Source organism: Bufo gargarizans, chromosome 4 (genome assembly GCF_014858855.1).
Source record: "Bufo gargarizans isolate SCDJY-AF-19 chromosome 4, ASM1485885v1, whole genome shotgun sequence".
Taxonomy (NCBI): Eukaryota; Metazoa; Chordata; class Amphibia; order Anura; family Bufonidae; genus Bufo; species Bufo gargarizans.
Window position 1 is genome coordinate 339,832,826 of NC_058083.1, and position 22,118 is coordinate 339,854,943.

General features: G+C 41.6%; 1 protein-coding gene across 1 annotated transcript in view; it reads right to left on the reverse strand.

The window, feature by feature from the left end:
- Positions 1–2,403: 2,403 nt before the first annotated feature.
- Positions 2,404–22,118, reverse strand: part of AGPAT4 (1-acylglycerol-3-phosphate O-acyltransferase 4) — a 147,635-nt gene continuing 127,920 nt past the window's right edge. Inside the window, exons 6-9 of the mRNA XM_044291983.1 lie at positions 19,755–19,857; positions 17,747–17,822; positions 9,117–9,315; positions 2,404–2,720 (exon numbers count right to left, since the gene is read on the reverse strand). Of these exons, the coding sequence (XP_044147918.1) occupies positions 2,629–2,720; positions 9,117–9,315; positions 17,747–17,822; positions 19,755–19,857 (470 nt within the window). The 3' untranslated portion in view covers positions 2,404–2,628. The remainder of the gene's footprint in view (positions 2,721–9,116; positions 9,316–17,746; positions 17,823–19,754; positions 19,858–22,118) is intronic.

Below are 22,118 nucleotides of genomic sequence, written 5' to 3' on the forward strand. Positions count from 1 at the left end.
AATCTGCCTAATCTCGCCCTACTGTCGCAGCCGCAACCTCTCCCTACGCTAATCAGAGCAGAGTGACGGGCGGCGCTATGTGACTCCAGCTTAAATAGAGGCTGGGTCACATGGTGCTCTGGCCAATCACAGCCATGCCAATAGTAGGCATGGCTGTGATGGCCTCTTGGGGCAAGTAGTATGACGCTTGTTGATTGGCTGCTTTGCAGCCTTTCAAAAAGCGCCAAGAAAGCGTCACAAAAGCGCCAAGAAAGCGACGAACACCGAACCCGAACCCGGACTTTTACGAAAATGTCCGGGTTCGGGTCCGTGTCACGGACACCCCAAAATTCGGTACGAACCCGAACTATACAGTTCGAGTTCGCTCATCCCTACAAGTGAACAAAAAACAAATATATACCCATTTCAATTATTTATTTTTACCAGTGAAACCAATATAACATCTCAACATTCACAAATATACATTTCTGACATTCAAAAACAAAAACAAATCAGTGACCAATATAGCCACCTTTCTTTGCAAGGACACTCAAAAGCCTGCCATCCATGGATTCTGTCAGTGTTTTGATCTGTTCACCATCAACTTTGCGTGCAGCAGCAACCACAGCCTCCCAGACACTGTTCAGAGAGGTGTACTGTTTTCCCTCCTTGTAAATCTCACATTTGATGATGGACCACAGGTTCTCAATGGGGTTCAGATCAGGTGAACAAGGAGGCCATGTCATTAGATTTTCTTCTTTTATACCCTTTCTTGCCATCCACGCTGTGGAGTACTTGGACGCGTGTGATGGAGCATTGTCCTGCATGAAAATCATGTTTTTCTTGAAGGATGCAGACTTCTTCCTGTACCACTGCTTGAAGAAGGTGTCTTCCAGAAACTGGCAGTAGGACTGGGAGTTGAGCTTGACTCCATCCTCAACCCGAAAAGGCCCCTCAAGCTCATCTTTGATGATACCAGCCCAAACCAGTACTCCACCTCCACCTTGCTGGCGTCTGAGTCGGACTGGAGCTCTCTGCCCTTTACCAATCCAGCCACGGGCCCATCCATCTGGCCCATCAAGACTCACGCTCATTTCATCAGTCCATAAAACCTTAGAAAAATCAGTCTTGAGATATTTCTTGGCCCAGTCTTGACGTTTCAGCTTGTGTGTCTTGTTCAGTGGTGGTCGTCTTTCAGCCTTTCTTACTTTGGCCATGTCTCTGAGTATTGCACACCTTGTGCTTTTGGGCACTCCAGTGATGTTGCAGCTCTGAAATATGGCCAAACTGGTGGCAAGTGGCATCTTGGCAGCTGCATGCTTGACTTTTCTCAGTTCATGGGCAGTTATTTTGCGCCTTGGTTTTTCCACACGCTTCTTGCGACCCTGTTGACTATTTTGAATGAAACGCTTGATTGTTCGATGATCACGCTTCAGAAGCTTTGCAATTTTAAGAATGCTGCATCCCTCTGCAAGATATCTCACTATTTTTGACTTTTCTGAGCCTGTCAAGTCCTTCTTTTGACCCATTTTGCCAAAGGAAAGGAAGTTGCCTAATAATTATGCACACCTGATATAGGGTGTTGATGTCATTAGACCACACCCCTTCTCATTACAGAGATGCACATCACCTAATATGCTTAATTGGTAGTAGGCTTTCGAGCCTATACAGCTTGGAGTAAGACAACATGCATAAAGAGGATGATGTGGTCAAAATACTCATTTGCCTAATAATTCTGCACTCCCTGTAGGTCAAGGTGCCTCAACTACCTGAGATCCTTGATGTCCTATTACATGAAGCTGTGCGAAGGGGTTACAGTGAAGACCAATTTACTAAAGAGTGTAGAGAGAGATAATATACAGATATAGCAGATTTTAAAGGTGCAGCAAACATAAAACTGACATCTAACACAACACATGCCATTGCAAAAGTCAGCGGAGTTTCTTTAACTACTTTGACCTTTCTAATGGCATGTGTACATCTCTAATTAATAAAATAATGCCTAGAACAGTGGTGGCGAATCCATGGCACGGGTGGCAGAGGCAGCACTCAGAGCCCTCTCTGTGGGCACCCGCACCTTGGAAAAAAATCAATGGTGTACCAATATACCTTAAACTTTTCCTCCCATTCATCAGCGCAGAGCACACTATGAAATGCACAGGCAGCACACTGAATGTAGGAATGCTATTATAGCTAAATGATAAATTCCATGGGAGGTATACTATATTGGTATTCAGGATAAATTGCTATGTTGGCACTTTGCGATAAATAAGTGGATTTTGGGTTGCAGTTTGGGCACTCGGTCTCTAAAAGGTTCACCATCACTGGCCTAGAACATGCAAAAAATAAATTGAGATAAGCAAATAAGAGACCAGCAACTGAGATTAATCAAGATTTTATTTCTTTATTTGTCCTAGGCTAATGCCACATATGTATGATTTTCCAGTGTTTTCACAGAATGAGCCGTCACAGTTTAAAAATAAAACACATTGGTAGGTTTTCTTCAGTCCTGTCTGCCATCACAAATGATTCCGATTTTCACCTACTGTACATGAGGGTTAGAAGCACCCGTAAGACAATGAGGGCCTCCCATTTTTGGGTCATTGTTCAAAATGTTTCCCTTTGAAGTCTGAGGAGGAGCAAATACTGTTATGTCTGCTTCTGCTTATTTTCATTGTTGCCATAAGTGGAGCCTCTGTCTATTTCAGTCACTCCAATCATGCGACGCACTCCGACAGAAGCTGAAATCAACAAATACACAAGTCAGCAAATGACTTATCTTTTGATAAATTCACCTCAATACTTAATGGAAGTATATATATATATATATATACGAAAAATGGTGGCACTGACTGCAAAGATGGAAAAAATGGGTGCACGTTCCAGGGGAATCGACCTCTTACCCCAATCAATGAATCCAGAAAAAGGACGGCACTCCGGTCTTGAAGAAGTAAAATTAGTCTTTAGCACGCTTGAGAAAGGCTCAGTATTGGAGCCGAAACGTTGTACCGTGAGGTTGATTAAAGACTAATTTTACTTCTTCAACACCGGAGTGCCGTCCTTTTTCTGGATTTATATATATATATATATATATATATATATAAAATTGTGGTCCTCAAACTTTATCTGTACTGCACTTTTCCTGACATTTTCATCTTTTCAATATGTCAGCTACAATCAGTGACTTCAGTGTATGGTAACTGTAGTGTTCACTAGTCTGATGGACTCTGTAACCCATCTGCTTATTTCTCATATCTTTCTGACTTTATTTACTCTGGAGAAACTGCAGAGGCCTAGTAAACATTTTGGAATACATAATCGTCCCTTTCTCCAGCACTGTTCTCTGAGGCGCTAGTTTGACACTCCTGCCGTCATGAGGCACGTGACTACTGCAGCCAATTATTACTCTCAGCATTAGACCGGCTGGAGTACTGGATAAGCGCTGCAGAAAAGTGTATATAATGTACAGTACAGACCAAAAGTTTGGACACACCTTCTCATTCAAAGAGTTTTCTTTATTTTCATGACTATGAAAATTGTAGATTCACACTGAAGGCATCAAAACTATGAATTAACACATGTGGGATTATATACATAACAAAAAAGTGTGAAACAACTGAAAAGATGTCATATTCTAGGTTCTTCAAAGTAGCCACCTTTTGCTTTGATTACTGCTTTGCACACTCTTGGCATTCTCTTGATGAGCTTCAAGAGGTAGTCACCTGAAATGGTTTTCACTTCACAGGTGTGCCCTGTCAGGTTTAATAAGTGGGATTTCTTGCCTTATAAATGGGGTGGGACCATCAGTTGCCTTGTGGAGAAGTCAGGTGGACACACAGCTGATAGTCCTACTGAATAGACTGTTAGCTGCTTTTTTCTTGCCATAATGCAAATTCTAAGTAAAGAAAAACAAGTGGCCATCATTACTTTAAGAAATGAAGGTCAGTCAGTCCGAAAAATTGGGAAAACTTTGAAAGTGTCCCCTAGTGCAGTCACAAAAACCATCAAGCGCTACAAAGAAACTGGCTCACATGCGGACCGCCCCAGGAAAGGAAGACCAAGAGTCACCTCTGCTGCGGAGGATAAGTTCATCCGAGTCACCAGCCTCAGAAATCGCAGGTTAACAGCAGCTCAGATTAGAGACCAGGTCAATGCCACACAGAGTTCTAGTAGCAGACACATCTCTAGAACAACTGTTAAGAGGAGACTGTGTGAATCAGGCCTTCATGGTAGAATATCTGCTAGGAAACCACTGCTAAGGACAGGCAACAAGCAGAAGAGACTTGTTTGGGCTAAAGAACACAAGGAATGGACATTAGACCAGTGGAAATCTTTGCTTTGGTCTGATGAGTCCAAATTTGAGATCTTTGGTTCCAACCACCGTGTCTTTGTGTGACGCAGAAAAGGTGAACGGATGGACTCTACATGCCTGGTTCCCACCGTAAAGCATGGAGGAGGAGGTGTGATGGTGTGGGGGTGCTTTGCTGGTGACACTGCTGGGGATTTATTCAAAATTGAAGGCATACTGAACCAGCATGGCTACCACAGCATCTTGCAGCGGCATGATATTCCATCCGGTTTGCGTTTAGTTGGACCATCATTTATTTTTCAACAGGACAATGACCCCAAACACACCTCCAGGCTGTGTAAGGGCTATTTGACCATGAAGGAGAGTGATGGGGTGCTGTGCCAGATGACCTGGCCTCCACAGTCACCGGACCTGAACCCAATCGAGATGGTTTGGGGTGAGCTGGACCGCAGAGTGAAGGCAAAAGGGCCAACAAGTGCTAAGCATCTCTGGGAACTCCAAGACTGTTTGAAGACCATTTCAGGTGACTACCTCTTGAAGCTCATCAAGAGAATGCCAGGAGTGTGCAAAGCAGTAATCAAAGCAAAAGGTGGCTACTTTGAAGAACCTAGAATATGACATCTTTTCAGTTGTTTCACACTTTTTTGTTATGTATATAATTCCACATGTGTTAATTCATAGTTTTGATGCCTTCAGTGTGAATCTACAATTTTCATAGTCATGAAAATAAAGAAAAAACTGTTTGAATGAGAAGGTGTGTCCAAACTTTTGGTCTGTACCACATCAGTATGTGGTGCTGTCCACATCAGTATGTCCGTTCCGTAGCCCCGCAAAAAAAAATAGAACATGTCCTGTTCTTGTCCGTTTTAGGCATTGTTACAATGGATCCCCCCAAAAAACAAAAAAACAGAGGGCATACGGATGTCTTTTTTTTTTTTTTTTTGCGGATCCGCAATTTGTGGACCGCAAAACACATACAGTCGTGTGCGTGCAGCCTTAAACAAAGTACCAGTAGATGATCTGAAAAAACATAGCTGCTGAGTACAACACAAGCCCTGCATAAAAATTCTCATTTCTATTACAAAGAAATAGCGATTATGTATTTTGAAGCACCAGTGCTTAACATTAAGTTTGGTGCATCATCTGGCAGTCCATGCGCAAGAAAATGAAATCTATACCAGCTATGAATTTATTACAACTTAAGCAGCTTATTTTTTTAAATAAGCATTTATTTAGCATTAGAGAATCATAAGTACAAAATTCATAAAACTATTCATAGAATCAGAAACGCTGTGGGTTGCTGGAAATATGGTTTTTGGAGCACTGATCATTGTAAACTACCCTTACTGACAAGTTCATTAAGGAACAGACTATCAACACAACATCAAGATTTAACCTCTTGGTGGTCAATGAACGTACATCTACTTCCGTTGGTCCCTGAGGAGTGTGTGGAGCTGCTGCACAAGCTGTGTCCGTTTCATATATAGCAGGTGCTGTCAGTGTAGTGGCAGAGATTTGATATAACTCTGAGCCCAGTTGTTTAACTATTCAGATGCTGCAGTCAATAATGACTGTTGCATCTGAGAAATTAGATTTAGGGATAGTGCTCACTCTCTGATCGGAAACAATGCCAGATGGGTACTATGACAGTCAGAGTCCTTCTGAAGGACCCTGAACAAAGTTTTCGAAAAAATATTTTAAAAACACTAAAAATATTAAAAATAAAAATAATTCTTCCCCTTTGGGCTCATTCACACGGCTGTATGAATGAGCCCAAATCCGTTTTTTTTGCAGACAGTTCAGCATGTCCGTTAAAAAAAATGGATTGCATTTTGTTTGTTTTTTTGCTGATCCATAGACTTCAATGTCCTGATTTTTACTGACAAGTATAGGACATGGAAACTTGGATTGGACTGGCACTCATATAAGGAATACAAACATGGTTTATTGAGTATAATTAAATCAAAAATATTATCACCTGTCACAAATAAATTTTCAATAAAATACAATGAATACAATAATTCATATATTAAAATCTTAATACATCAAAAAGACCAAAAATAAAAAATAATAATGTATATAGTGCAGGAACCGCTGGCACCAAACGTTCTTTGGACCCAATGGTTCCAACCGTTAAATTCAATAGACGATGGTGCCGCTGGTTACTACAAACCTAAATGGTATTCCCTTAAAACAACGATTTCATTTCCATGTATTATTTCAACTTTCACTGATTGAAGTCCCATATATTAAGAAGATCTCAGATACACAAAATTCAAGGCTTTCAATATATTGGTATTTGAAAGATAAAGCAATTTTTCAGTAAAACAGTGTATCTTTATCCACGATATTTATACACTGTTACAGACCGGCATTTGACAGTCAGTGCTTGAAATAAATCAATAGTTCCTGCACAGCAACTTTCCAGAAAACAGTATAGCAATTTCCACAGCTGACACTGTTGCGATCAAGTTGTCCGCTGTTTGTGGTTACCGGCAGGGTATATTCTTTACATAGAAGGCTATTGATAATTCCACTATATTTGTATAGTGCGGCTCTGTTCTTTCCTTATACAATAACAGCGGTAATCACCGTGGTAGGTGTCACTTCAGTTAGAGGGTTATGAATTTCCCCACAGGTGTGGGCTTACCTTGAGCAGTTTCCATTTACAATTTACTTTCCACTTACAATTTACTTTGAGGGGTGTCTCAATTTTTGGACTAGAGCACCGGCCCTGAGGGGACAGAGGTGAGCGGGCCCTATTTTTTTTATTTATTTCTGGACTTAAGTATAGGACATGTTTAATTTTTTTGCTGTGCCGTGCAATGGAAGAAAAGGGCCCCATAGAACTGAATGGCACAGTATCTGATCCACAATAAAACAGATCCGCATTTTTGCGGACAGCATACAGCCGTCTGAATTAATCACATAAATATAAACATAATTGGTATCATTGCATCTGAAAATATCCGATATATTAAAATATTATATGAGTAGTGACCAGGCACTGTTAAGATTTGTGTGACTTACAACCATTAAAAGGGTTGTCCGGGTTCAGAGCTGAACCCGGACATACCATTTTTTTTTCACCCAGGCAGCCCCCCTGAGGCTAGCATCTCATGCTAAATCGCGCAGGGCAAAGTCTCTTTTGTTTTCAATAACTCACTGCCGGGCGGAAAAAGACCATCTACTAGTCCCATCGAGCAGAGGGCAGGCGGAGGTAAGCCCACACCTGTGGGGAAATTCATAACCCTCTAACTGAAGTGACACCTACCACGGTGATTACCGCTGTTATTATATAAGGAAAGAACAGAGCCGCACTATACAAATATAGTGGAATTATCAATAGCCTTCTATGTAAAGAATATACACTGCCTGTAACCACAAACAGCAGACAACTTGATCGCAACAGTGTCAGCTGTGGAAATTGCTATACTGTTTTCTGGAAAGTTGCTGTGCAGGAACTATTGATTTATTTCAAGCACTGACTGTCAAATGCCGGTCTGTAACAGTGTATAAACATTGTGGATAAAGATACACTGTTTTACTGAAAAATTGCTTTATCTTTCAAATACCAATATATTGAAAGCCTTGAATTTTGTGTATCTGAGATCTTCTTAATATATGGGACTTCAATCAGTGAAAGTTGGAATAATACATGGAAATGAAATCGTTGTTTTAAGGGAATACCATTTAGGTTTGTAGTAACTGGCGGCACCATCGTCTATTGAATTTAACGGTTGGAACCATTGGGTCCAAAGAACGTTTGGTGCCAGCGGTTCCTGCACTATATACATTATTATTTTTTATTTTTGGTCTTTTTGATGTATTAAGATTTTAATATATGAATTATTGTATTCATTGTATTTTATTGAAAATTTATTTGTGACAGGTGATAATATTTTTGATTTAATTATACTCAATAAACCATGTTTGTATTCCTTATATGAGTGCCAGTCCAATCCAAGTTTCCATTTACAATTTACTTTGAGGGGTGTCTCAATTTTTGGACTAGAGGTGAGCGGGCCCTATTTTTTTTATTTATTTCTGGACTTAAGTATAGGACATGTTTCATTTTTTTGCTGTGCCGTGCAATGGAAGAAAAGGGCCCCATAGAACTGAATGGGACAGTATCTGATCCACAATAAAAACAGATCCGCATTTTTGCGGACAGCATACAGCCGTCTGAATTAATCACATAAATATAAACATAATTGGTATCATTGCATCTGAAAATATCCGATATATTAAAATATTATATGAGTAGTGACCAGGCACTGTTAAGATTTGTGTGACTTACAACCATTAAAAGGGTTGTCCGGGTTCAGAGCTGAACCTGGACATACCATTTTTTTTTCACCCAGGCAGCCCCCCTGAGGCTAGCATCTCATGCTCTGATGCGCTCCCTTGCCCTGCGCTAAATCGCGCAGGGCAAAGTCTCTTTTGTTTTCAATAACTCACTGCCGGGCGGAAAATTCCGTCCGGCAGTGTGTTCGGTGACATCACTGGCTCTGATGGGCGGGCTTTAGCGCTGCCCAAGCCGTTTTACTGGCTAGGGCAGCGCTAAATCCCACCCATCAGTGCCGGTGACGTCACCGGGCTTCCTGGCAGCCCCATGGAGAGCCCCAGTACGTCACCGGATCTCCAAAAAATGCCTAAACCCTAAGGTTTATGCATGATACTTGTCAAAGCCAGCGTAACATGTCTTCTCCACAGATCAATCCTGTTGACACCTTGTATTAGAACATTATTCTAATCTGGGTTAACAATTATTCCCTATCCTAATAGATGGTGATATGTAGTGCACTGATAGGATTGCGAGACTTACCTATAACCATGAGCAGTGCAAACATGGCCAATGTGAGGTATGATCCGCTGCTGATCATGTTAGCAAGCACTTTGCATAGTGGATAAGATAACAAAGAGGCCCAAAAAAGCCAGTTCAGTAGAGACCATGGTCTACGGGGAGGAACAATAGCAGTGCCTGGATAGATTCCAGTCTTATAGTACTCTTCTTGAAAAGCATCCTAGAAAAATAAAACAACCAGTAACAAGCCCATACTTACATAAGTTTCAATGACTTGTAAGTTACAATTATATTTTCTCCAAAGAAAGATTACCCTCCCCATTTTACCAACACAAATACAGTCTAATAACAATGGATTATACAGGGGTGGACACAGACAGCAGAGGGCCCCTGTGCAAAGAATGTGCCTGGTCCCCCCCTCAAGCCAAATTCTCAACATAGCCTATTCCGTCCTAACATTACTTATAGCAATACAAAACATACAGGGTAAGGCTACTTTCACACCTGCAGCACTACGCCGCGGCCACCTGATCCGGCAGAGAGTGCATGGAATTGGCTGGACTCAAACTCAGGCATGCAGCGGTTTGTGTCCCGCTGATTCTCTGCATTTTTGCCAGATTGTGGCCGATCTCTGCCAAACCCCATTATAGTTAATGTGGCCGGAGGGAATTCTGTCTGCATCCAGCACTGCTGGAGCATTCCGGAAGGCTGTTCTCTGCTGGAAGAGCCTGCCAGAATCACTAACTCAGATGGGAAGGTAGCCTAATACAGGTCCACATACCTGTTACATCCAGAGACGTCTTTGTTGATGTAGATGTTCTCTGTCCTCATCTTCTTGTTTCAGACCACACCGCCATGATGATTTCTTTCTGTCATCTCTTCTTTCTGCAGGGTTTGACAGACAGACATCTTAGTTTCCTAGTTTTCCATTATCCTCCCACCTAATCAACACCCCTCTAATACTGTGCCCGCTGTGCTCCCTATACAAGTTACACACAGATAGTTCCCCTTAAATAATTACTGGCACACAGTGTCCAAAAAAATAACTGCACCCAGGAAACATGTAGTAGTAATAGTGCCTCTACAGTAATAATGACCCCACTGTGTCCCAGAAGTAATAATGCTCCCATAGTGCTCATACTAGTATTCAAGTTCCTCATAGTCCCTCAACTGTAATGAAGCCCACCATAATGTCCCCAGTGGTAATAATTCTCTTTATAATGTATTAACAGTAGAAAAATGCCCCCTTATAATGTGCGCCAGTACATAAAAGTGCCCAGTTGTGTGGCAGTATAAAAAAATACCTTCTCTTAGTGCCCCCTGTAGAGTCAATGTCCCCATAGTACCCTCATAATGTGTGCCAATGCCAAAAAAAACCTCTTAGTGCCCCCAGTTAAGCCAAGGTCCCCATAGTGCCCTATAATTTGTGCCAGTATAATACTCCTATATCGTGTGCCTCCCCTTGTCCCCATGGTGCCTGACAATGTGCCAGTATAAAATGCCCCCATACTGCTCCCCCTTCCTAGTGCCCCCCATGTCTGCCAATATATAAGATAGAGCCCCAGAAGATGCCCCCATAGTGCTCCTCTCCTCCCTTCTCCATAGTGCCCTCCATGTGTACCAGTATATAACATAAGGTCCCCATAGTGCTCCTCCCCCTCCATAGTGCCCCCCATGTGTGCCAGTATATAAAATAAGGCCCCAATAGTACTCTCCCCCTCCATAGTGCCTCCATGTGTGTCAGTATTTAAAATAGGGCCCCCATAGTTCTCCTCCCCCTCCATAGTGCCCCCATGTGTGCCAGTATATAAAATAGGGCCCCAATCGTACTCCCCCCCCTCCACAGTGCCCCCCATGTGTGTTAGTATTTAAAATAGGGCCCCCATAGTGCTCCTCCTCCTCCATAGTGCCCCCCATGTACATAAGATAGGGCCCCCAGTAGATGCCCCCATGAGTGCCAGATAGGGCCCCTAGTAAAGTGTAAATAAAAAAATATATAAACTCACATACTTACCTCCTTGCCGCTTTCAGCGATGCGATGCAGACCTCTTCCGTCCTGTGTCCCACGCTGTATGGCTCAGGCGGCATGATGACATCATCGCGCCGCCTGCGCCGTCCTCTGATAGGTTGCAGGCCTAGTGCCTGTAGCCTATGAGAGGACTAGAGAAGGGAGACGCCTCTCCCCTGCCCCGTCACAGCATCCATCCATATCGCTGTCCTAAGGACAGCGATACAGATGAATAGAGATGAGCGCTTCCACAATGGAAGCGCTCATGGCCCCCTCCTGCTCTGGGCCCCTGTGCAGCTGCACTGGCTGCACATGCGGTATGTCCGCCCCTGGATTTTAAGCAGTTTTCCCCTTTAACTTCTTCAGTACAGAGCCACTTTTCATCTTACATCCTAGGTCCATTTTTTGCAAATCTGATCTGACCTTATGTGGTAATAACTCTGGAATGCTTTTACTGATCCAAGCCAATCTGAGGCTGTTTTCTTGTGACACATTGTACTTCATGTTAGTGATAAATTTGAGTCAATATGTCTTAACTTTAATTTATAAAAAAAATAAAAAATCCAAAGTATACAGAAAATTTGGAAAAATTCAGTTTTCGAAATTTGAATTTCCCTGCCTTTAAGATGGATATTGACACCTTAAAAAATACTTATTATTTAACATTCCCTATATGTCTACTTTACGGTGGAATAATTTTGTAAATGTCATTTTTATTTTTAACACATTAGAAAGCTTAGAATTTAAAATTTTTAGAAAATTTCAAAACCCACTTTTTGAAGAACCAGTTCAGTTATGAAGTTACTTTAAGGGGCTTGCATATCGTAATTGAAATCAGCCATAAATGATCCAATTTTAGAAAGTACACCCCTTGAGTTATTCACAACAGTTTTTGGCAAACTTTGCCAAGCCTTTAGGTGTTCCACAAACATTAAATAAAAATGGAGGTGAAATTTCAAAAATGTTTTTTTTTGCAGATTTTCCATTTTGATCATTTGTTCCTGTAACACAGCAAGGCTTAACAACAAAATAAACCTCAATAATTTTTACCCTGATACTGCAGAAAGACCCCATATGTGGTTGAAAACTGCTGTATGGACACACAGCTGGGCTCGAAAGGGAAAGAGCACAATATGGTTTTTGGATACCCAATATGTCTGTTTTTCTCTTTTACAATGTATTTGACTTGATTATGGAAAAAAGGGGTGTTTTTTTTACTTGAAACTTTTTTTTAAATTATGTTATACACTTTTTTTTTGTCCCACTATGGAAATTCACCTTTTGGGGGTCTGATCCCCTCTACAATGCATTACAATACATTGTGTATTGTAATGCGTTGCCTTATAGCGTTAAGCCTCATTCACATAGTCAGTGTTCGGTCAGTGATTTCCATCAGTGATTGTGAGCCAAAACCAGGTTTGGAGCCTCCACAGACATAAGGTATAAGAGAAAGATCTGCATCTGTTCTGTGTTTAGCGCCGCACCTGGTTTTGGCTCAAAATCACTGATGGATATCACTGACCGAACACTGTCGGCGTATGAGGCATTAGGCCCCATGCACACGGCCGTGTTTCACAGGCGTGTGCGGGCCGTGGAGCCGCGGCCTGGATCCCTCCTGAGAGCAGGAGCGCACGGCGTCACTGGTTGCTATGACGCCGTGCGCTCCCTGCTGCCGGCACAGTACAGTAATACACTGGTATAGATCATACCAGTGTATTACTGTATTGCGGCGGCAGCAGGGAGTGCACGGCGTCATAGCAACCAGTGACGCCGTGCGCTCCTGCTCTCAGGAGGGATCCAGGCCGCGGTTCCACGGCCCGCACACGGCTGTGAAACACGGCCGTGTGCATGGGGCCTTATACTGACAGTGTGCCTATGAGACCCAGCCTGCTTTTAGAAGGTACTGGGCTGCCATAGCAGCCATCAGAACCCTGTAACTGCAGCACAAGGAACCCCACCCTCTCTCTGCAAACCCTGTGAATGTATACAAGGGGTTAATGTGCCAGCATCAGCGTTTTTACTTTTGCTGGCGGATACAGCATTGGTCCGGCTGTCAGTATCATCTGGACCCCTTCCACTGATCAAGAAGGAGCAGCTCCTGCACCTGCCCAATCAGAGTGCTGAGATTTAAGTCACGGTCCACAGCGCCGTACATGTACAGTGCTGGTATCCCATGGGTTAAAATATATGGAAGTTATGTGTGGCTCTTTTCCTAACTACCAGAACTTTAAATGGAGAGGGACACAAACAACAGCGGCTACCTCTCCAATTAAATCTATTGAGAGTGCATTGGTATAGAAATGGAACCCTATTCTCTCAATACAAATAGTAATACTCGTACAATACCCATAAGTCCTAGAAGTGTAACAGGAGGATTTTGTGCCATTTTACTTTCAAATAGGAAATTGTCTAGGACCAGTTTCTAAGTAAAACCTCAATCAAACATGATAAAAAGAGATGAGAAAATCAGAAGGGATAGAGCTTGAAAACTGCATTGTGTGAAGAGGAGTTTTTGGTTTGTTCATAAACATGAAACATTGGATTGAGCACCAAAAAGCAACAGAAACGTTATATTAAAAGTGGAATACAAAAGGTCATAAATGGCACTTGTAGCCTACAGTCAATGCTTGTATGAAAAACAGTAGGGATCAAAATAATGAACTGGAAGTTTGGAAGCCTGGAGATGTACAAGTCAACCTGAAATTACAGTGGAAAGAGAATCTGTAACAAGCGACCTTCATATCAAACTGTTGCAAAAACATATAGTTATGGTTCACCTGATTCAAACACGTTTTCTCTTGTTGATCCAACTATCGACTTATTATCCTTTTTCTTAACATGTAAATGAAGCATTTGGCACAATTAGTTCGTCATCATTGCTCTTGTTGCACCCAAGCTCCACTCCTTTCTGTAGCCAGCGCCTCACTCTGTGCTTTGCACTGCTGTCAATCAAAACAGCCAGGGAGGGACTGGCCACAGAAAGGAGTGTACCTTGGGTTAAAGAAGGGCAACGGTTCATTGCACCATAGGCTTTATTTGCATATTAAGAAAAAAGCATCATAACTCTGGAACAGAGCCTCTGACCAAGAAAATAAAAAAATTGTGTTTCAATCATGAACTTCAGCTTTGTGTCTTTGCAAACAGTTTGATAGGGAGGTCGCTGGTGACAGATTCCCTTTAACCCCTTTGCGATCTCCGCCGTACATGTATGGCGGAAGTCGGCACTTTATGCTTGGTTTCTGCTGTTCTTTCACACGGCTGTGGTCTGGCCGGGCGGCGAACCGCAAATTGCGCTTTGCAATGCACGGCCACCACCCGTGAGGCAGCCGCATGTGGATCGCGGACCCATTCACTTGAATGGGGTCAGCGATCCGGCCGTTCCGCAGAAAGATAGAACAAGTCCTATATTTTTGCGGAACGGAAGCTTGGTATGGAACACCACGGAAGTACTCTGTAGTGCTTCCGTGGGGTTCCGTGTTTCCATTCCATACCGCATCTCCGGATTTGCGGACCCATTCAAGTGAATGGGTTCGCATCCGTGATATGGAATGCACACGGCTGGTGACCCGCGTAGTACGGAACCGCCGTATGCGGCCAGCAATACAGCCACGGAATGAATACGTTCGTGTCCAAGAGGCTTAAGACAACAGAGATTTGTGGCGCATGTATGCAATCAGCCATAAAGCTGATGGCTTACATTTAACCCCTTAGATGCCGTCGTCAAATGTGACCACGGCATCTGAACAGTCTGGAATCGGAAGCTGTGCGCTCCCGGTCCCATAACAGTGTTCCCCAGCTGAGCTCGAGGGGACCTGTTACATTATAGTAATAGCTAGAAGCCTAAAGCAGGCTTTGTTAGGCATTACTAATATATGGTGGCAGCATGGTTTTCTTATATTGTAGATGAAGTGTTCAATGATGGCTATGTAGCCATCACAGAACACAATGGGCAATCTAATGATTGACAGTTATAATAACCCAGCGTGACTTAAAAAAAATTATATAAAAAATATTTAAAAATTCAAAATCACCCCCTTTCACTAAAATCAATATAAAAAAGTACATAAAAGTACATAACCAATAATAAAAAGAAAATCTTCAGGGGCATCGCCGCACTTAAAAACACCTTACTGAAATGTACTATATAACAATATTAATCGCATAATGGAAAAAATAACAAAAAAACGGCCAATTCTTGATTGTGCCGGGCCCCTCACAGGTAATATAGTTACCCCGCCTCCGGCGCTGCTCCTGGTCCCCGCACTGCTTCTCCATGTACACAGATGAAAACATCCAGTGTCAGGGGAAAAACAGCCAATGGCAGGCAGGGACAGGGACGAGCCACCCCAACATCGCAGGTGATGGTAGGGAGGCTCGTCCCCGTCTGCCATTGGCTGCTCCCCACCAACAATTGATGCTTTCATCCGTGTACAGGGACCAGGAGTGGTGCCGGGAGCGGGGTAAGTATATTACCTGTAAGGGGCCCGGAACATGGGGGGGCTGTTTCAGAAATTGGATAACCCCTTTAATTTTACCACATAACGAACGCCGTATAAAAAAACAAACCCCAAAAAATAAATTTCAATTCCACCCTATTTGGACCACTACACTACATTCTATGCAACTGTAAATGGTGCCATTAGAAAGTGCAACCTGTCCCGCAAAAAAAAAAAAAATAAAATCCTTCATAAGATTATATGAACAGAAAAATAAAAAAGTTAGGACTGGGTAGGCGGGGAGTGAAAACCCCCCCCACAAAAACAGAAAACTGAAAGGTCATCTAAGGGTTAAAAGCAACAGATCATGAAACACAGGCAGCATGAAATACCTACAGGTTCCCTCATTATGGGAGTGCCAAGTTTTAACATACTCTGAGTTTTCAAAACAAGCTGGGCACATGTGAGAAGAGTCTACTGCCTTGCTTCTCCATAGCTGGCTAGATTGACAGGTCTCTCCCCGTTTGCACATAGTGTGAGACCTGTAAATCAAGCGGAGTAGGGTGGAACGAAGCTGCACATTGAACTCTTCTCCCTATGCCTGGCTAAGTTTTAATACTATGCTTTCTCTAAAATGCCTCAACTATTGTTGAGCGAAGCGAGCTTTGGATGCTTCATGCGAAGTTGCTTCGTTCAAAATTTCTGAATAATACTGTACGGAGATCCATCTCCGTACAGCATTAGAATGTATGGGCTCCGATGAGCCGAAGCACGTTATTTGCGAAGTCGCTCGTGACTTTGTTGAATAGCTTCAGTAGTTGATCTTTAAATTAAAAAAACACTTTAAAACTTGAAACTGAACTCTGCTTCAGTTCTGGAGGAACTAGTCGGACCTGAAGCCGAGTTCGGTTTTCCACTTTAAAGATCAACTACCGAAGTTATTTAACAAAGTCACATGCAACTTCGCGACTAACTTACTTCGGCTCATCGGAGCCCATACATTTTAATACTGTACGGAGATGGATCTCTATACAGTATTATTCTGGCGTTTTGAATGAAGCGATTTCGGATGAAGTAGCCAAAGCTCGCTTCGCTCAACACTAGCCTCAACTTTCAAAGTTAAAGATAGCACTCTGCAGTGAGGGAGCCTGTCAGGATTCCATGCTGCTTGTTTTGGGCAGCATGAAACGGACGACAGGATCCTGCTAACCCCTTAACGCTATATGACATACCTGTACAACATATGTGTTAGGCAGTTTTATGGAGCGGGCTTACACTATGAGCTGGCGGTGAGTGCTGGCTGTGTAATACACCCGACTGCAATGACCGGGATCACAGATAATGCTAATCCCTCAGATGTGGCCAGAAATAGCGACCACGACACATCTGTGGCGTTAGACGTAAAGGGCTACCCCTGTCCTCTGATCAAAGGTTTTGTGGTAAAATCGTGGGGCTCCGATCAGTTACTATGGCAGCCTGAAGTATTAATAAGGACTCCAAGGGCTGTCATAGTGGGACACCTGAAAAGCCATGCCCGAGGAATGGTCTGACAAGCAACTTGTAATAATCTCCTACAAGTTGCAGTCTATGGTACAAGCAATCAGATCGCATGTTCAAAAGTAAACTTAAAAGTACTGTGAAAAAAACCACAAATATTGAAAATTCAAATCACCCCTCCCCTTAAAAATAAACAAAAAAAATTACTACAATAGGTATTGCTGCATCCAAAAATGTCCAAACTAATAAAATACAGTTGCAAGAAAAAGTATGTGAACCCTTTGGAATTATATGGATTTCTGCACAAATTGGTTATAAAATGTGATCTGATCTTCATCTAAGTCACAACAACAGACAAGTCACAGTCTGCTTAAACTAATAACACACAAAGAATAAAATGTTACCATGTTTTTATTGCACACACCATGTAAACATTCACAGCGCAGGTGGAAAAAGTATGGCGGCTCGGATGTGGACCCAAACAACGGTCGTGTGCATGAGGCCTTAGGGAACTGATTGGTGAAAGAAAACCAGCCTTTTTTTAATGAATGTACTTTGATATAATACAGCCTGTAAAGACTATCCCGATATATATTGATATGCCAACAGACTGGGAGTATGTGCATGAATGTGAGCAGCTTATAATATTTCTATCTCACATTAAAAGTGAGATGATATACAGCAAAGGAAAGCAATAGGTAATGTCTTACTTTTTCCTGGTATAGTCTGTGTAGCCACTGAGCACATTCCTGCTCATTCTCAGGTATTTCTTCTAATGGAATCCGCCTGAAGAAAAGGTAAAAAGTTTAGATTTTCTGTAGAACAGGTCCCATGAATAAACAGGAGATGTAGCACTGGTTATCCATCATAATCATACAGCACAATGACAATTGTTTAGGGCCACCTTCACATTTGGTCAGTATGTTGGATTCATATATACAGTCAGAACGAGAAGTGCAGTGATTTTTTGTGTGTTTAGAATACACTTCTGTTTATGGTCTTATGATACTGACCAAACCTGCTCTGTGTAAGTTTCATAAGTCAGTTTCACACAAGCGTGTTTTTAAACATACTGATACAGATCTACATTATGGAAGCTCTATGGATCATAATGCATTAGTATTACTTAATACGTGTGGGCTGTTTTCTAGCGAGACCATGCAAATGACCAACACTAATCCAAAATATTTAATAAACTGGCTAATATCAGGTCCTATTAATGCTCAAACCCTTCCTGACGGAGCGATTTTCCGTTTTTGCGTTTTCATTTTTTACTCCCTGCCTTCCTGGAGACATAGCTTCTTTATTTTTCCATTTACATATCTGTATGAGAACTTGTTTTTTTGTGAGACAAGAAATGGCACTAATTTTTATACAATGTACTGGGAGGCTGGAAAATAAATTCCAAATGAGGTGGAATTGGGGGAAAAAAATGTAATTGCGCCATAGGTATTCACTATGTGACTTGTGTTTTTAATTCTCCAAGTCAGAACAATTAGGGCAATACCACATTTGTATAGTTCTTCTTGTGTTTTAATACTGAAAAAAAATTTGAAAAAATTTGTCTTTTCTTTTCATTGCCATATACTGACCCCTGTAACTTTTTTGTAGTTATGCATACAGAGCTATGTGAGTGTTTTTTTTTGTGGGGTGATCTCTTCTTAGGGCTAAGCGAATCGACTTCACATAATTCACATAAAACTTTGAATACTGTACGGAGTTAGCATTCGGTACAGCATTAGAATGTTTTTGAAATGATGGAACCGGCACTCAGAACAGTTGGAAATCACGTGGAAATAGAATAACTAAAATTTATTACACTACATAGACACGTATACATATAGGTAAAAATATATTAAAAGTACATAAAAAGCAACAATAAAAAACAATGTATAGAAGGCGTATGGATATCACTATATTCATGCAGATGTAGATATATCACATTCAGGATTCGCTGTATCAAACAAGCTGCATCCGTATCCTCCCTATATGTACTCCTTATATATTTTTACCTATATGTATACATGTCTATGTAGTGTAATACATTTTAGTTATTCTATTTCCACGTGATTTCCAACTGTTCTGAGTGCCGGTTCCATCTTTTCAAAAACTTTTTAAACTCAGACCTAGGGGGTGTTTCTTTTGAACCTGAGCACCAGGTGTGGTGAATCAAAGTGAGTTATCTGTCCAATACCTGTACTCTATTAGAATGTATTGGCTCAGATGAACCAAAGTTATTACTTCGAAGTCTGGCGAGACTTCAGGTAATAACTTCAAAAATTTATTTCTACTGTTAAAAACTTTTTCCCGAACTTGGGTTCAGTTCCATAGTACCACCCTCTGCAAATTAGCACATTCCCTCCCTCAATGCTTCTATCTCTAACACTGACAGAATGGGGAATGCAGAAAGCACAGTCAGAAACTGGAACAGTGTTCTGATGGATTTATGTCAAAATCAGCAATACCACAGCTAGGTGAAGAACTGACCCACTCTGCAGAAGCAAACGGGTAGGATTTTTCATTAAATAGTATCAACAATGGACAGGGTTCCCATCTAATTTGTCTCAAAAGGGTTTTTAAATTGTCTGTACCACACTGTCTTTTGTACCTACTTCAATGCATTACCCAATACTGTGCACTATGAAAGTCAATGGTATTATATTAATAAATAATGATAATAACGCTGTATGCACATTATGCCAAAGTTCTCTGTCTTACCTTACATACAGATCTGCATGGTACTTTTTCCCATTTAATACCCCGAGTAAGGTAGGATTTTCATTATTTTTAAAATTGAGGGTTGAGTCATACACTGCAGACACTGTGGGGGTTAAAATGATAATCAACATTATTACAGATTGCTCTTATAGCGCTATTAGGAACTCTCTAGCAGGTAACAGCAGATTTATTTAGGTCAATGCGAGAAGTGTGCAAGGGGACAAAGTCCAACTTTGTGTTAGCAGGTGAACATACTATTAATTAACGGTTATGACCACACACTTTCTTCACTTACTTCTCGGAGGTAATGGCTCATTATTGGTTAAGGAGAGTTTAAATACTAGGTCCCACTAAGATCATGATAGCTACAGCTGAACAGAAAGCCTTAGGTCTCTCTCACACGGGCGTCTTATTTTTGGCCCGGATAAGAGGCGGGTGCGTTGTGGGAAAATGTGCGATTTTTCCGCGTGAGTGCAAAACATTGTAATGCGTTTTGCACTCGCATGAGAAAAATCGCCATGTTTGGTACCCAAACCTGAACTTCTTCACAGAAGTTCGGGCTTGGGATTGATGTTCTGAAGATTGTATTATTTTCCCTTATAACATGGTTATAAGGGAAAATAATAGCATTCTGAATACAGAATGCATAGTATAATAGTGCTGGAGGGGTTAAAAAAATAAATAAAAATGAACTCACCTTCTCCTCTTGATCGCGTAGTTCCCAGTCTCTTTACTTCTTGAATGATGAGCTATGGGCTAAATGACCTGTGGTGACGTCAGATCACATGCTCCAATCACATGGTCCATCACAGTGGTGATGGAGCATGTGATCTGACGTCACCACAGGTCCTTTAGCCCTCAGCTCATCATTCAAGAAGTAAAGAGACCGGGAACTATGCGATCAAGAGGAGAAGGTGAGTTAATTTTTTTAAAAAAATTTTTAACCCCTCCAGCACTATTATACTATGCATTCTGTATTCAGAATGCTATTATTTTCCCTTATAACCATGTTATAAGGGAAAATAATACAGTGACTAGACTGTCACCTAGCAACCATGAGTGAAAATCGCACCGCATCCGCACTTGCTTGCAGATGCTATGCGATTTTCACGCAACCCCATTCATTTATATGGGGCCTGCATTACGTGAAAAACGCAGAATATAGAACATGCTGCGATTTTCACTCAACGCACAAGTGATGCGTGAAAATCACCGCTCGTGTGAACAGCCCCATAGAAATGAATGGGTCAGGATTCAGTGCGGGTGCAATACGTTCACCTCACGCATCGCACCCGCACGGAAAACTCGCCCGTGTGAAAGGGGCCTTACAGTGATTAAAGAGAACAAAAAACTTACAGCTAAGGATACTACATAGGTTTGCATCACAGTATAATCAAACTCACAGTAAAATGTGTAGACTCTAAAAAATGAAAACAAAAAAGTCTTTATTTGACATAAATTAAAAATGGGCAAGCAAAGGAAACCCACTCCTTAAAGAATTAATAATAGATAATGGTGCCACATCTGAACAACCTATACATGGGACCTCTCCGACTGTACTATGTCTTTTTACATTGTTTATCCCCTTTCATAGATAAAGGGTGGAGACAACAATCAATAGGGTCACTCCAACTAATTTTACTGAGAGGATAAGTGGTCAGATGAGATGGCAAGCACGGCGTTGCTAAACTTAATGCATGTCTGATCTCTAACTATTTCATATGATTTGGCTCCTGATGATACATTGTCTGATGGAGAAACGCGTCAAGCCTACGTAGATCAAGGAGATGAATAGCTTAGTGGCGAAGAGTTTTAGCAACAAGTTATCTGTAGTTAGATCGTGAGGGACACTGATAGTGAGTCCACTGGCCTCATCAGTCTAACCAACAGTGCAAGTGAGGGTAGTGCTTGTAACGGCTCCAAGTCATAAAAGGAAGCCGCTACTTTGTTTCAATCCGCGTTTCATCTTCTGACTGCATTCGCTACATAGTGGGATGCTGCTGCCTAATAAGATAGGCAAGCATTGATATCTCATTCATGTATTCCTGGGCCCCATCTGACCACTAATCCTCTCAGTAAAATTAGCTGGAGTGACCCTATTGATTGTTGTCTCCACCCTTTATCTATGAAAGGGGGTAAACAGTGTAAAGAGACATAGTACAATTGAAGAGGTCCCATGTATAGGTTTAGATGTGGCACCATTATCTATCATTAATTCTTTAAGGAGCGGGTTTCCTTTTTCTTGCCCATTTTTTATTTATGTTATGACAAATAAATACTTTTTTGTTTTCTTTTTTTTTAGCATCTACACATTTTACTGTAAGTTTGATTAACCCCTTAAGGACCCTGGGATTTTCCATTTTT